The sequence below is a fragment of the Haliotis cracherodii genome, unplaced genomic scaffold (genome assembly GCF_022045235.1).
Source record: "Haliotis cracherodii isolate W230 unplaced genomic scaffold, xgHalCrac1.p SCAF_3, whole genome shotgun sequence".
Taxonomy (NCBI): Eukaryota; Metazoa; Mollusca; class Gastropoda; order Lepetellida; family Haliotidae; genus Haliotis; species Haliotis cracherodii.
Window position 1 is genome coordinate 46,723,456 of NW_027266286.1, and position 17,790 is coordinate 46,741,245.

Sequence of the window (17,790 nt, forward strand, 5' to 3'; positions counted from 1 at the left end):
TCCTCGCTAACGCAACTGAGCGTGACGAGAGACTGGGCTACCGTCTGCAAGGATAGCTAAATAAACTTGGAGGCAATATTTGTTTTACGCATTTTTCAACACTGATGGGTTACCCGGGATCTATGAAGATTTGGACAAAGGGCGCATGATAATACATTTTTCAGCCTAGATAAACAGAAAAAAAGAACGACGAAAACTCATCGGATGTTGTTATTTGGAAATACCCCTGGTGGTTATAGTTTATAATAAGAAAAGTATCCCTGCAGTGAAAGCATTTTCGGATTTCGGATTGCGTGGGTAAACTACTCCCTTGTTGTCATCCATGTTTTCTGGTATAACACTACACTTGTGTATTTGTCGTCATTCAATTGATGCTTAGTTAATTTATTACAGGTATAATTACTGGAGGCACCACTCAGATTACCCGATAAAGGTTCCCATTTGGCATTTCGTGTGTCTGGGGTATTTATTCAATTCAAATCCAGGTTTAAACCGCCAAAAACCACAAAAAAATCCTAATACTTACCGACTCCCTAAGTGGACTGCAAGCCCTCCAAAACAAAAATACCAAAAACCGACCTAAATTAATAAATCAAATACTTAAAAGCTCCAACGACCTAACTAAGGCAGGCAAACAAATAACCTTCTTGTGGATACCCGCCCACGTAGGCAATATACGGTAATGAAAACGCCGATAAAGCAGCTAAACTATCCCTCAAAATCCCAGAAATAAGCTTAAACTTACCCATCTCAAAATCAGAAATTAAAAGTGTAAACAAGCAAAAAATCACAAAAATGGCATAACCTATATCTAAACTCAAATAGCCAAATCAAAAAAGTGCTCAGCAAACCACTAACCAAACCAAAAATTCCTCATCCATCAAAAAACATCGACAGAGTAATCACTAAACTCCAAACAGGACACACCAATCTAAATAACCACCTAAAATTTTTTAAAAAACACACTACAGGTAACTGCCCACACTGCAAACAACTAGAAACCCCAGAACACGCACTCATCCACTGCACACACTACCTCACACATCGAACCGCATTACAAACTACCCTCAATCTAAACACTCTAGAAGCAATACTAAACCCACAAAATAAACTAGAAAACTTCAAGGCCTTAGGCGTATTCTTAATCAAAACGGAACTAATAAAACGCATCTAAAAACATAATAACCTACCAAATCAAAATCACATAAACAAACAAACATCCACCATACCCAGGTCCCTTAGTTCTCCTCCCCAACCCCATCGGCATCTATTCCAAATCTCAAAATTCCCAAATTATATATAAGCAGCCCCTAAAGCCCCCTCTTGGGTTGCACAGACCACCTTCGCCCCTTTCGGAAACACATTAAATGGCCTGGCCGGGCCCGTGTGCGAAATACGCATCTGTCGGAAAGCGCACGTTAATCCTCCAAAGTAAGTAAGTAAGTAAGGTTTAAACCGAATCTCGGTTTGAGTGAGTGAGTGAGTGAGTGAAAGTTTAACGTCACATCGGCAATATTTCAGCCATATCGTGACGAAACAAAATTTGACATTAACAATATATTTTAAACTGTATAAAATTCTACCAACGAAGGGCAGTAGAATAACTAGAATATCACAGATTTTCATAAAACTAGTCAGAGAGCATGTAAAAATATATTAACAGGTGACAATACAACATAAAAACAGGCTATAGATCGCCAACGACTGAAGGTAGATCACCACGCAAGGGTCCATGGGGACTTACAATCTCGGTTTGAAGTGAGGGGAAATGTATGTTATATAATATGCACGTTTCAGCCCAGCAAGAGGAGTGATCACCATCATTCCTCGCCATCAAAGGGTCAGCAGAAATTACGTTGATTGAATAATCACTGTTATTTTGTACAGTGGATTTGTCAAAAGTAAGCAAATATCTGGGCGTGAAGTGCCGATGTGAAAACAACATACTTTGTTCAAAACCGATATAACGGTGATTGATTGCTCATTGTTATCTAATTCAATGGATCTTTTTAAAGAACCGTTGACATTATGAAAAAAGTTGTCACGTGGGCTTTCTCAGCTGACCTTTGAGACTTGACACCTATGTGAAACAACTGAAACAAACTAAGTGATCAGTTGTGAAACCAAACACGGGCTATAATATCCCGAAATGATAAATATATTTTTGAAATATTTGATGGTTACAGAGACACGTGACATCCTATAAGTTTCTTTGTACAGCTGCAGATATGTGGAATATTGTTCCTTTATGTGAATATTTACGGTTTCATTCCTCGAACAAGGCAGCTGACTAAAAATATACATATAACTTTGGTAGGTTGTAATTATGATATTTGCATTTTGTTTTCATTCATTTGCTGTAGCATTGAACAGAATCATTCTTGTTCCTCTACGTCTTGGTTAGGAGGTTCTTCGATGCGCGATTGACGTTTTCACAAGTCTTTTCCTTTGTATGCGTGTATATGTTATAGTCAATGTGTAAAATATGATTGACTCAGGCAATCTATAGAATGTCTAAAAAGTTCAGGCGATTGACTGAAAAATCTGTTCATTTATTTAACAGATTGACTAAAAATGACTAAGACGGTCAAAAGGGCCTAAAAACACCACAATAGATTAATTATGCTGGGATTAGAATCCAAACAATATAGAAATGTACTTTTAATATCCTTACATTTTCAGTCACTTGGTGATGATATTAAACATACAAATGTTTTTGATTCGTCATCATAATAATACAGATGGGCATATTTTTGAAATAACTGAATATTTAGGCGTTTAATAAATTTCCTAAGTAAAACTTCTGCACATTTTGACTGTAAAAATATAAACACCATAAAATAAGCAATGGGCAGGTGAAATATTTTCTTTGTGTTGCAAGTCAAAATAGTGTAAACGAAAATCACACAATTACCAAGCAAGTGACTTATCAAAACACCGTCACCATTAATGATGCTACCCACAAAGATACCTACATTTCCTTATTATTTCAAAAACTGTATTTCGTTTTGTTCATAAATGTGACAATACGACCTTATACTGTCAATAAAAGTGACAACTGCGCTTATTAATGGCGCAGCACAGGTCGCGAACTAGTCTAGATCTCTGCTATATCATCCGGGTACTCACGGGGAAAAACAATAACAAAGGCAACAACTCTCGGGGAATTGCCCATTTAACAGTATTCGGCCAGTTATATCGCGGCGTGTCAGCTTAATGTCGGAGGAAAGCCCGAAGTGATGCAGGTCTCAGACGTTTATAAATTTACCATTTCGGTGAAACCCACGAGCACGGGTATGGTGCTGACAAACCTAGAAACTTAATCGGGGCGAACCGGGTTTCGAACCCATAATCATAGGTTTCTGGCGTGCCCAAGAGACGCAACTATGCACAGCGAATCGCGGCGCCTAATACGACTAGGCCACCCGTGCCCCCAGCTGAAATCAAAATAGGGGCACCATGTTATAAATCCCGAAGACGCTCAAATAGAAGTTCATGGAAGATTTACATCTACTCATCAATTCTAAGAAAAGTACGTCTAATTGATTAAAATGTCTCAATCAAATCTAGTTATAATCAGACTGATAAGTCTATGCAAATACATACATGTATATTCTAGTGTCTTCCTCTAAAACACGAAACCAGCTCTTCCCAAAGTATATTTCAGAAGCTTCGTACAGAGTTGTGTTATTTCAATGTGGTAACTGTACATGTATGTCTTTGACTTGCAAATACCTGACTTGCATTTGCATGTGTTTGTGGTAGATACGCTTTAAACCTGATTCATGAGTATGATTCATTAACACATGCTTATGATATAGTCGGAATGGAAAAGAAGTAAATTATGGAAATGGTTTGTTTATTTTGTTTCCAATAAAAGCGTATTCTTTTACAATGTTAATAATCGTCCACACATCAAGAACAAGTCACTGTGTAATACAAATACCTAACGACGTAATAATTGTGAAGGACTTCGTGTATCATAGGAAATCTTTAATAACCAAACGATTTTGTCCAGACTATTTCACATTATATTCAGAATGAAACTTATCACGAAACATTATGGGATACTAGACATGCACAAAACATTAGTTGGTTATGAGGTTTCCTGACGGTCATTTTGGCCGACACATGATTGTGTTTGATTCTGTTCTATCTTTTTTGTTGCCGTGAAAATCACCTCAGCTAATGTGTGTAGGAGTATTTGTGATTGGAGTCATGACCACAAGATCACCTTACATTTGCAGTCAAAATAAAGTATAGATAGCGGTATTTGTAAAAGGAAAAGAAGCTTTACTCTATGATCTTAAATAATGCAGACTAGCATGCCATGGAACATGTAACTCAAAATCAGTCCAGGAAAAGATATATTGTACCGTACATTTAGCACAACTGTCACATGATAGGTGACTATTCTGTCTCGAAAGTGTCGCAATAGTGGCGTGAAAGTGGCGCGATAGTGCCGTGAAAGTGTCGCGAAAGTGCCGTGATCTTGCAAAATGTTTTCGCGAAAATGTCTCGAAAGTGTCTCGAAAGTGGCGCAATAGTTTCGCGTTAATGGCTCAAAAGTGGCGCGATAATAATGCGTTAGTGCCGCAATAGTGGCGAGAAAATTTCGCGCAATTTTCGAGAAAGTAGGGGAAGTTACTTATGAAATGTAGTGTATAGTGATTCATAAAGACACACTCGTGAAAAAGTCCGAATGTACAATTGATATTTTTAGCGACAATGTCTCGTGATTATGGAATTGGGTTTGACGATATCTTAAACTTAAATACGTCTAATGACATCAACAACATTGGCATATGTTATCCGTTAATGCACAAATATAACTGATATGAGTGTGGTATAACTTCATTCCAGCTGGATCTCTGAGTTTAACCTGCAGTGAAGGCACACCGAAACCTACCACAAATCCCCGTAGGCTTGTTACAACCAGCCAACCTGCCAACAGTACAGGAAGCGGAGTGAGTATTGCGAACATCACCACCCCTGTTAAACCGGGTGGATCTGGTGAACCGCGCACAAATGATACAACTGCGACAACGGTTTCTGTTCAAAAGCCACGGGTAACAGGTGAGTAAACAATGTAAGACAAAATAAGCTTCTTTTCACTCATGTGTCCAAAATGTATTAATAAATATCAACTTTTCTACGTCATTTAATTTGACTACAAATTGTATTTCTCTACAGAAATCTGTTACCTATTTTAAGTTCATAGTGAATTCTGCAAGCTACATTCTGATATGCACAAAGCTATTAGTAATTCCGTATATTGCGATGTTTCGTTTCATTCCCATGTTAATTTTTACTATTATTGATGAATATTATGGAAATGAGCATCATGAAAACAAACCCGTACACTTTCTTAATCAGAAACAAAAGTATATAGTAATTAGTTGAGACAAAATTATGTGGAGTCCAAACTTGTTGTTCATGTTGGTTGCAGAACCTACTTGTCAAACAACACCTGGAGATAAAGGTATGTTTGTCTGATGTACTATATTCTTATCATTTCACAATATTTCAAGACTCACTAAATATTCATGGCACAATCAATTAAATTAAATCCAATTAAATTTAAACCAATTAAATCCCATCTGTTTAAAATAAAGCTTTTCGACTGAAACATTAATTGGACATAATCAAAGAGGATTACCGAAAGACCAGAAAACTAAAGCTTCTTCCAAAGCGATACAAATAATGAAGATACATTGTTAATTATCTTCTACTGTATGTTCGTAACATACATCGATATTCATACCTTTTCAGTTGTGAATATGTGCGAGAGAAGCTTTGGTAGCGGAACTGCCATCTATCTTGACACTGCCAAGGCTGTCAACTACCAAGGCAGATGTGTGTGTGCAATGAGAGCACAGGGGGGTGATGTCGATCTTCAGGTAACAGTGCTGGGAGCCCACGCAGACTGTGACGCTACCCTGTATTTCTCACCGTACATCGATCACACCTATAATTGTGCAGACAAGACATCCTCAAATACTACAGGACGGATCGAGTCAGGAAGGATGGTTTTCCTTACTCTCACCAAAGGCTCTGATGCTGTTGCAGATTTTTGTGTTCGCTTAGTTCAAGTATCATCAGGAGGTAATACCTTATCATAATTACATATAACTGTTTATTACTCGCCCCTGAAGAGATCACCCGTTTAGTAACAATAAGCCGGCATTAAACAGTGTGGAATATCAAAGCGCATGCTTATGAAACTGCGGGAAGTTTCACTTATAAATATTGAAACCTCTCTATATCCCTTAGCTAGTTCAATGACATTGCCTGTAAAAATGATAGATCACTGAGATGAGCTTATGAACACTCGATGACCCTAGTGACCCTTTGTTGGGCTGACATCACATGGCGTTGTTTCGCCGGTCTGTCCTGCAACCAAATTTCACAAATAACGTTACAGGGTATTGTGACCTGCTTGAAACTTTGTGGTGCAGAATCCCGTTCCACAAGCCGATCGTAGTGCAACGGCATTCGTAAGTCTATGTTAAAGTATTGGAGTTACGATCACCTTATCACACTGCGGTAACTTTGCGGAGCGCCCTCCTTAATTCTAAAGGTGGGCTGTGGTATTAAATTGTGAAATTGTGATATGTTTGAAGTATTATTCTGTTACAATCATTTGGGTTATGCTGTGGATCGCGTAGATGTCTGCCTATTCAGATACAACAGTGAAACTTCAGAAAATGACATAAACGGCACGTAATAAATAAAATACTAAAGTCGTGAATAGTTCTGGCATCTGACGAGCAAAAGCGAGTCAGATACCAGAACTCTTCAATCGTTTCATAAAATTTAGATTACACGGGAGCTGTTTTCTATAGTATTCTATATTATTAAAACACGTCATACTTTTATATTTTCTGTAAATTATTTATTCTATTGTTCACAATGACATATTTATATTTTTCAGTAACAACATATGGGGTATGTCACTGCTTAGACAATATTGTGTTGATGGGTCAACTTGTAATTGATTCAACAACATTTCAAAACCCGAAGTCCATTCGATAACCATAACAATTACTTATTGTGCAAATAGAGAATATTGTGCATTGTTTCTACCAAATCTGCCTCATGTCCATGCCCACCACATGTCCCAAAGATGATTCAACATAAAGAGATGTCATATTCATAATGATATTTATAAAAGCGACAAAAACCTTTCCATACCAGAGAGACTTCTCTGTTTTGTATCAGAATCAATTGTACGATTCGAACTATATCATGTGTATGTTCTTTGAACTGTATTTAAGTTATGCAAGGGCGTGTCAAGGTAATGATGATGGTATTCCTATGTGACACACGTCCTTGGACGATTTCCCACGTTGGTAATATTGATTTGCTGGGTATGGTGCTAAGAAACTAAGAATCATAGTCGGTTAGAATATACAATTCCAATCTCCCATCAGCGGATCCTGGCACGGCGAGTTGGAACGTTATATACGAAAGGGGTCACCAGTGTCCCACACGACATATGGAGAACGTGATAGCATGGCTGATGCAGATGAATACATATATATTATTTAGTATTAATACCAATTGCGAATGAAAAAAACGTGATGAATAATGAAGCCATAAGCACATGTGTTTGTAAAGTTATCAATAGGGTTTCAAGGCTATCAATATAGGGCTTTGAATTAAAACAAGTTTTATGGCAGGTATGTAGAGGACGCATTCCATATTGTAACTTGTATGATATGTTCCTGAGTTTGTTCGGGCGAACGTTTGACTTTCCTTTGCGTGTGTTTGTAAAGAGTGCTTATCGCAAACACCTGGTATCATCATCATTACTTGATAGTGACTCATAAACACATGTTCGTGATATAGTCGGGATTGTACAACGGACTTCTCCACTGAGAGATACTTCTTGTTTTTATCGAAACGGTTTTCTTTGCCACTTTGTATGTTAAATTGCATCTGACCAACAAGAGTGGCACAAAAGTATGTAATACGTTAATACACAGACTTAATTGAAATAATTGTGTTATGGCTACGTTTCTTCTGAATCATTCCAGCTGGATCTCTGAGTTTAACCTGCAGTGAAGGCACACCGAAACCTACCACAAATCCCCGTAGGCCTGTTACAACCAGCCAACCTGCCAACAGTACAGGAAGCGGAGTGAGTATTGCGAACATCACCACCCCTGTTAAACCGGGTGGATCTGGTGAACCGCGCACAAATGATACAACTGCGACAACGGTTTCTGTTCAAAAGCCACGGGTAACAGGTGAGTAAACAATGTAAGACAAAATAAGCTTCTTTTCACTCATGTGTCCAAAATGTATTAATAAATATCAACTTTTCTACGTCATTTAATTTGACTACAAATTGTATTTCTCTACAGAAATCTGTTACCTATTTTAAGTTCATAGTGAATTCTGCAAGCTACATTCTGATATGCACAAAGCTATTAGTAATTCCGTATATTGCGATGTTTCGTTTCATTCCCATGTTAATTTTTACTATTATTGATGAATATTATGGAAATGAGCATCATGAAAACAAACCCGTACACTTTCTTAATCAGAAACAAAAGTATATAGTAATTAGTTGAGACAAAATTATGTGGAGTCCAAACTTGTTGTTCATGTTGGTTGCAGAACCTACTTGTCAAACAACACCTGGAGATAAAGGTATGTTTGTCTGATGTACTATATTCTTATCATTTCACAATATTTCAAGACTCACTAAATATTCATGGCACAATCAATTAAATTAAATCCAATTAAATTTAAACCAATTAAATCCCATCTGTTTAAAATAAAGCTTTTCGACTGAAACATTAATTGGACATAATCAAAGAGGATTACCGAAAGACCAGAAAACTAAAGCTTCTTCCAAAGCGATACAAATAATGAAGATACATTGTTAATTATCTTCTACTGTATGTTCGTAACATACATCGATATTCATACCTTTTCAGTTGTGAATATGTGCGAGAGAAGCTTTGGTAGCGGAACTGCCATCTATCTTGACACTGCCAAGGCTGTCAACTACCAAGGCAGATGTGTGTGTGCAATGAGAGCACAGGGGGGTGATGTCGATCTTCAGGTAACAGTGCTGGGAGCCCACGCAGACTGTGACGCTACCCTGTATTTCTCACCGTACATCGATCACACCTATAATTGTGCAGACAAGACATCCTCAAATACTACAGGACGGATCGAGTCAGGAAGGATGGTTTTCCTTACTCTCACCAAAGGCTCTGATGCTGTTGCAGATTTCTGTGTTCGCTTAGTTCAAGTATCATCAGGAGGTAATACCTTATCATAATTACATATAACTGTTTATTACTCGCCCCTGAAGAGATCACCCGTTTAGTAACAATAAGCCGGCATTAAACAGTGTGGAATATCAAAGCGCATGCTTATGAAACTGCGGGAAGTTTCACTTATAAATATTGAAACCTCTCTATATCCCTTAGCTAGTTCAATGACATTGCCTGTAAAAATGATAGATCACTGAGATGAGCTTATGAACACTCGATGACCCTAGTGACCCTTTGTTGGGTTGACATCACATGGCGTTGTTTCGCCGGTCTGTCCTGCAACCAAATTTCACAAATAACGTTACAGGGTATTGTGACCTGCTTGAAACTTTGTGGTGCAGAATCCCGTTCCACAAGCCGATCGTAGTGCAACGGCATTCGTAAGTCTATGTTAAAGTATTGGAGTTACGATCACCTTATCACACTGCGGTAACTTTGCGGAGCGCCCTCCTTAATTCTAAAGGTGGGCTGTGGTATTAAATTGTGAAATTGTGATATGTTTGAAGTATTATTCTGTTACAATCATTTGGGTTATGCTGTGGATCGCGTAGATGTCTGCCTATTCAGATACAACAGTGAAACTTCAGAAAATGACATAAACGGCACGTAATAAATAAAATACTAAAGTCGTGAATAGTTCTGGCATCTGACGAGCAAAAGCGAGTCAGATACCAGAACTCTTCAATCGTTTCATAAAATTTAGATTACACGGGAGCTGTTTTCTATAGTATTCTATATTATTAAAACACGTCATACTTTTATATTTTCTGTAAATTATTTATTCTATTGTTCACAATGACATATTTATATTTTTCAGTAACAACATATGGGGTATGTCACTGCTTAGACAATATTGTGTTGATGGGTCAACTTGTAATTGATTCAACAACATTTCAAAACCCGAAGTCCATTCGATAACCATAACAATTACTTATTGTGCAAATAGAGAATATTGTGCATTGTTTCTACCAAATCTGCCTCATGTCCATGCCCACCACATGTCCCAAAGATGATTCAACATAAAGAGATGTCATATTCATAATGATATTTATAAAAGCGACAAAAACCTTTCCATACCAGAGAGACTTCTCTGTTTTGTATCAGAATCAATTGTACGATTCGAACTATATCATGTGTATGTTCTTTGAACTGTATTTAAGTTATGCAAGGGCGTGTCAAGGTAATGATGATGGTATTCCTATGTGACACACGTCCTTGGACGATTTCCCACGTTGGTAATATTGATTTGCTGGGTATGGTGCTAAGAAACTAAGAATCATAGTCGGTTAGAATATACAATTCCAATCTCCCATCAGCGGATCCTGGCACGGCGAGTTGGAACGTTATATACGAAAGGGGTCACCAGTGTCCCACACGACATATGGAGAACGTGATAGCATGGCTGATGCAGATGAATACATATATATTATTTAGTATTAATACCAATTGCGAATGAAAAAAACGTGATGAATAATGAAGCCATAAGCACATGTGTTTGTAAAGTTATCAATAGGGTTTCAAGGCTATCAATATAGGGCTTTGAATTAAAACAAGTTTTATGGCAGGTATGTAGAGGACGCATTCCATATTGTAACTTGTATGATATGTTCCTGAGTTTGTTCGGGCGAACGTTTGACTTTCCTTTGCGTGTGTTTGTAAAGAGTGCTTATCGCAAACACCTGGTATCATCATCATTACTTGATAGTGACTCATAAACACATGTTCGTGATATAGTCGGGATTGTACAACGGACTTCTCCACTGAGAGATACTTCTTGTTTTTATCGAAACGGTTTTCTTTGCCACTTTGTATGTTAAATTGCATCTGACCAACAAGAGTGGCACAAAAGTATGTAATACGTTAATACACAGACTTAATTGAAATAATTGTGTTATGGCTACGTTTCTTCTGAATCATTCCAGCTGGATCTCTGAGTTTAACCTGCAGTGAAGGCACACCGAAACCTACCACAAATCCCCGTAGGCCTGTTACAACCAGCCAACCTGCCAACAGTACAGGAAGCGGAGTGAGTATTGCGAACATCACCACCCCTGTTAAACCGGGTGGATCTGGTGAACCGCGCACAAATGATACAACTGCGACAACGGTTCCTGTTCAAAAGCCACGGGTAACAGGTGAGTAAACAATGTAAGACAAAATAAGCTTCTTTTCACTCATGTGTCCAAAATGTATTAATAAATATCAACTTTTCTACGTCATTTAATTTGACTACAAATTGTATTTCTCTACAGAAATCTGTTACCTATTTTAAGTTCATAGTGAATTCTGCAAGCTACATTCTGATATGCACAAAGCTATTAGTAATTCCGTATATTGCGATGTTTCGTTTCATTCCCATGTTAATTTTTACTATTATTGATGAATATTATGGAAATGAGCATCATGAAAACAAACCCGTACACTTTCTTAATCAGAAACAAAAGTATATAGTAATTAGTTGAGACAAAATTATGTGGAGTCCAAACTTGTTGTTCATGTTGGTTGCAGAACCTACTTGTCAAACAACACCTGGAGATAAAGGTATGTTTGTCTGATGTACTATATTCTTATCATTTCACAATATTTCAAGACTCACTAAATATTCATGGCACAATCAATTAAATTAAATCCAATTAAATTTAAACCAATTAAATCCCATCTGTTTAAAATAAAGCTTTTCGACTGAAACATTAATTGGACATAATCAAAGAGGATTACCGAAAGACCAGAAAACTAAAGCTTCTTCCAAAGCGATACAAATAATGAAGATACATTGTTAATTATCTTCTACTGTATGTTCGTAACATACATCGATATTCATACCTTTTCAGTTGTGAATATGTGCGAGAGAAGCTTTGGTAGCGGAACTGCCATCTATCTTGACACTGCCAAGGCTGTCAACTACCAAGGCAGATGTGTGTGTGCAATGAGAGCACAGGGGGGTGATGTCGATCTTCAGGTAACAGTGCTGGGAGCCCACGCAGACTGTGACGCTACCCTGTATTTCTCACCGTACATCGATCACACCTATAATTGTGCAGACAAGACATCCTCAAATACTACAGGACGGATCGAGTCAGGAAGGATGGTTTTCCTTACTCTCACCAAAGGCTCTGATGCTGTTGCAGATTTCTGTGTTCGCTTAGTTCAAGTATCATCAGGAGGTAATACCTTATCATAATTACATATAACTGTTTATTACTCGCCCCTGAAGAGATCACCCGTTTAGTAACAATAAGCCGGCATTAAACAGTGTGGAATATCAAAGCGCATGCTTATGAAACTGCGGGAAGTTTCACTTATAAATATTGAAACCTCTCTATATCCCTTAGCTAGTTCAATGACATTGCCTGTAAAAATGATAGATCACTGAGATGAGCTTATGAACACTCGATGACCCTAGTGACCCTTTGTTGGGCTGACATCACATGGCGTTGTTTCGCCGGTCTGTCCTGCAACCAAATTTCACAAATAACGTTACAGGGTATTGTGACCTGCTTGAAACTTTGTGGTGCAGAATCCCGTTCCACAAGCCGATCGTAGTGCAACGGCATTCGTAAGTCTATGTTAAAGTATTGGAGTTACGATCACCTTATCACACTGCGGTAACTTTGCGGAGCGCCCTCCTTAATTCTAAAGGTGGGCTGTGGTATTAAATTGTGAAATTGTGATATGTTTGAAGTATTATTCTGTTACAATCATTTGGGTTATGCTGTGGATCGCGTAGATGTCTGCCTATTCAGATACAACAGTGAAACTTCAGAAAATGACATAAACGGCACGTAATAAATAAAATACTAAAGTCGTGAATAGTTCTGGCATCTGACGAGCAAAAGCGAGTCAGATACCAGAACTCTTCAATCGTTTCATAAAATTTAGATTACACGGGAGCTGTTTTCTATAGTATTCTATATTATTAAAACACGTCATACTTTTATATTTTCTGTAAATTATTTATTCTATTGTTCACAATGACATATTTATATTTTTCAGTAACAACATATGGGGTATGTCACTGCTTAGACAATATTGTGTTGATGGGTCAACTTGTAATTGATTCAACAACATTTCAAAACCCGAAGTCCATTCGATAACCATAACAATTACTTATTGTGCAAATAGAGAATATTGTGCATTGTTTCTACCAAATCTGCCTCATGTCCATGCCCACCACATGTCCCAAAGATGATTCAACATAAAGAGATGTCATATTCATAATGATATTTATAAAAGCGACAAAAACCTTTCCATACCAGAGAGACTTCTCTGTTTTGTATCAGAATCAATTGTACGATTCGAACTATATCATGTGTATGTTCTTTGAACTGTATTTAAGTTATGCAAGGGCGTGTCAAGGTAATGATGATGGTATTCCTATGTGACACACGTCCTTGGACGATTTCCCACGTTGGTAATATTGATTTGCTGGGTATGGTGCTAAGAAACTAAGAATCATAGTCGGTTAGAATATACAATTCCAATCTCCCATCAGCGGATCCTGGCACGGCGAGTTGGAACGTTATATACGAAAGGGGTCACCAGTGTCCCACACGACATATGGAGAACGTGATAGCATGGCTGATGCAGATGAATACATATATATTATTTAGTATTAATACCAATTGCGAATGAAAAAAACGTGATGAATAATGAAGCCATAAGCACATGTGTTTGTAAAGTTATCAATAGGGTTTCAAGGCTATCAATATAGGGCTTTGAATTAAAACAAGTTTTATGGCAGGTATGTAGAGGACGCATTCCATATTGTAACTTGTATGATATGTTCCTGAGTTTGTTCGGGCGAACGTTTGACTTTCCTTTGCGTGTGTTTGTAAAGAGTGCTTATCGCAAACACCTGGTATCATCATCATTACTTGATAGTGACTCATAAACACATGTTCGTGATATAGTCGGGATTGTACAACGGACTTCTCCACTGAGAGATACTTCTTGTTTTTATCGAAACGGTTTTCTTTGCCACTTTGTATGTTAAATTGCATCTGACCAACAAGAGTGGCACAAAAGTATGTAATACGTTAATACACAGACTTAATTGAAATAATTGTGTTATGGCTACGTTTCTTCTGAATCATTCCAGCTGGATCTCTGAGTTTAACCTGCAGTGAAGGCACACCGAAACCTACCACAAATCCCCGTAGGCCTGTTACAACCAGCCAACCTGCCAACAGTACAGGAAGCGGAGTGAGTATTGCGAACATCACCACCCCTGTTAAACCGGGTGGATCTGGTGAACCGCGCACAAATGATACAACTGCGACAACGGTTCCTGTTCAAAAGCCACGGGTAACAGGTGAGTAAACAATGTAAGACAAAATAAGCTTCTTTTCACTCATGTGTCCAAAATGTATTAATAAATATCAACTTTTCTACGTCATTTAATTTGACTACAAATTGTATTTCTCTACAGAAATCTGTTACCTATTTTAAGTTCATAGTGAATTCTGCAAGCTACATTCTGATATGCACAAAGCTATTAGTAATTCCGTATATTGCGATGTTTCGTTTCATTCCCATGTTAATTTTTATTATTATTGATGAATATTATGGAAATGAGCATCATGAAAACAAACCCGTACACTTTCTTAATCAGAAACAAAAGTATATAGTAATTAGTTGAGACAAAATTATGTGGAGTCCAAACTTGTTGTTCATGTTGGTTGCAGAACCTACTTGTCAAACAACACCTGGAGATAAAGGTATGTTTGTCTGATGTACTATATTCTTATCATTTCACAATATTTCAAGACTCACTAAATATTCATGGCACAATCAATTAAATTAAATCCAATTAAATTTAAACCAATTAAATCCCATCTGTTCAAATTAAAGCTTTTCGACTGAAACATTAATTGGACATAATCAAAGAGGATTACCGAAAGACCAGAAAACTAAAGCTTCTTCCAAAGCGATACAAATAATGAAGATACATTGTTAATTATCTTCTACTGTATGTTCGTAACATACATCGATATTCATACCTTTTCAGTTGTGAATATGTGCGAGAGAAGCTTTGATAGCGGAGCTGCCATCTATCTTGACACTGCCAAGGCTGTCAACTACCAAGGTAGATGTGTGTGTGCAATGAGAGCACAGGGGGGTGATGTCGATCTTCAGATAACAGTGCTGGGAGCCCACGCAGACTGTGACGCTACCCTGTATTTCTCACCGTACATCGATCACACCTATAATTGTGCAGACAAGACATCCTCAAATACTACAGGACGGATCGAGTCAGGAAGGATGGTTTTCCTTACTCTCACCAAAGGCTCTGATGCTGTTGCAGATTTCTGTGTTCGCTTAGTTCAAGCATCATCAGGAGGTAATACCTTATCATAATTACATATAACTGTTTATTACTCGCCCCTGAAGAGATCACCCGTTTAGTAACAATAAGCCGACATTAAACAGTGTGGAATATCAAAGCGCATGCTTATGAAACTGCGGGAAGTTTCACCTACAAATATTGAAACCTCTCAATATCCCTTAGCTAGTTCAATGACATTGCCTGTAAAAATGATAGATCACTGAGATGAGCTTATGAACACTCGATGACCCTAGTGACCCTTTGTTGGGCTGACATCACATGGCGTTGTTTCGCCGGTCTGTCCTGCAACCAAATTTCACAAATAACGTTACAGGGTATTGTGACCTGCTTGAAACTTTGTGGTGCAGAATCCCGTTCCACAAGCCGATCGTAGTGCAACGGCAGTCGTAAGTCTATGTTAAAGTGTCTGAGTTACGATCACCTTAGCACTGTGGTAACTTTGTGGAACGCCCTCCTTAATTCTAAAGGTGGGCTGTCGTATTCAATAAATACATGTTTGATATGTTTGAAGTATTATTCTGTTACACTCATTTTGGGTTATGCTGTGGATCGCGTAGATGTCTGCCTATTCAGACACAACAGTGAAATTTTAGAAAATGACATAAACGGCACGTAATAAATAAAATACTAAAGTCGTGAATAGTTCTGACATCTGACGAGCAAAAGCGAGTCAGATACCAGAACTCTTCAATCGTTTCATAGAATTGAGATTACACGGGAGCTTTTTTCTATAGTATTCTATATTTTTAAAACACGTCATACTTTCATGTTTTCTGTATATTATCTTTTTTATTGTTCACAATGACATATTTATATTTTTCGGTAATGGCATATCCGTACGTCACTGCTTAGACAATATTGTGTTGATGGGTCAACTTGTAATTGATTAACATCATTTCAAAATCCGAGTGTCAATCACTAATTGTACAAATAGAAAATATTGTGCATTGTTTCTACGAAAACTACCTCATGTCCATGCCCGTCACATGTCCCAAAGATGATTCAAAAAAGAAAGATTACATTTTCATAATGATATTAATAAAAGCGACAAAACCCTTTCCATACCAGAGATATTTCTCTGTTTTGTAGCAGAATCAATTGTACGATTCGAACTATATCATGTGTATGTTCTTTGAACTGTATTTAAGTTATGCAAGGGTGTGTCAACGTACTGATGGTGTTATGCCTGTGACACACGTATTGGACGTCTTCCCATGTTGGTAACATTGATTTGCTGGGTATGGTGCTGAGAAACTAAGAATCATAGTCGGTGGGAATATACAATTCCAATATCCAATCAGAGGATCCTGGCACGGCTAGTTGAAACGTTACCTACGAAATGGGTCATCTGTGTCCCAGAAGACATATGATGCACGTGATAGCATGGTTGATGCAGATGCAGATACTGACACGCAAAAGAAACGCAAGTGGTTTTAAGCAAATAGGTAACAAACACGGAAACATAAATTGATACGAGATTTAGTGAAGCCTGATGGTGTTATCAATATTTGTGTTTGCATTTTGGAAGCCCCGAGTAAAAACGCAACATAAAAAACGAAACACTAAAACGCACCATTTCAATGAATATGTGGGAATCATGAACCCATTTCTCGCGAAATTGAAAATGCACGAACTGTTATGAACTGTAGTAGGTATAAAACTGTGGCCGATTCTTGGACCTACCACTCCTTGGTCAACAATGCCACGCCTAAATCAAATTCAGAGAAACCAGGCTATCGGATGTTTGGAAGCTGGAGAGTCTGTCCAAGATGTTGCCCGTCATTTCAACGTTAACATAACCACAATTTACCGTTTCCTGCATCGATACAGTGCTACACAGACCACAGATGACCTTCCTCGGAGCTGCCGTCCTAGGTTCACCACATTTCGACAAGATCGGCGGATTACCCGTCAACACCAGCGACATCCGTTCCTAACTGCAAGTGAAAGTGCTCGACAGACCATAGGAACACATAATCGACACATTAGCCGGGACACTGTGATAAGACATCTCCGTTCCAACAACCTCAAATGTCGCCGACTAGCAAGTGGTCCTGTTCTCCAACCACAGCATCGACAAGCATGACTTCAGTGGGCACAGGGTCATCACAATTGGCGTCATCGTGAGTGGAGGCGTGTCTTTTTCTCTGA

At 38.0% G+C, this 17,790-nt stretch overlaps 1 protein-coding gene across 1 annotated transcript in view; it reads left to right on the forward strand.

The window, feature by feature from the left end:
• The window catches only part of LOC139475479 (mucin-2-like), a 98,436-nt gene that overhangs the window by 55,191 nt on the left and 25,455 nt on the right, over positions 1 to 17,790 (forward strand). Inside the window, exons 6-17 of the mRNA XM_071258683.1 lie at positions 4,864 to 5,076; positions 5,450 to 5,482; positions 5,773 to 6,105; positions 8,040 to 8,252; positions 8,626 to 8,658; positions 8,949 to 9,281; positions 11,216 to 11,428; positions 11,802 to 11,834; positions 12,125 to 12,457; positions 14,392 to 14,604; positions 14,978 to 15,010; positions 15,301 to 15,633. Coding sequence (XP_071114784.1) covers positions 4,864 to 5,076; positions 5,450 to 5,482; positions 5,773 to 6,105; positions 8,040 to 8,252; positions 8,626 to 8,658; positions 8,949 to 9,281; positions 11,216 to 11,428; positions 11,802 to 11,834; positions 12,125 to 12,457; positions 14,392 to 14,604; positions 14,978 to 15,010; positions 15,301 to 15,633 — 2,316 coding nt within the window. The remainder of the gene's footprint in view (positions 1 to 4,863; positions 5,077 to 5,449; positions 5,483 to 5,772; positions 6,106 to 8,039; positions 8,253 to 8,625; positions 8,659 to 8,948; positions 9,282 to 11,215; positions 11,429 to 11,801; positions 11,835 to 12,124; positions 12,458 to 14,391; positions 14,605 to 14,977; positions 15,011 to 15,300; positions 15,634 to 17,790) is intronic.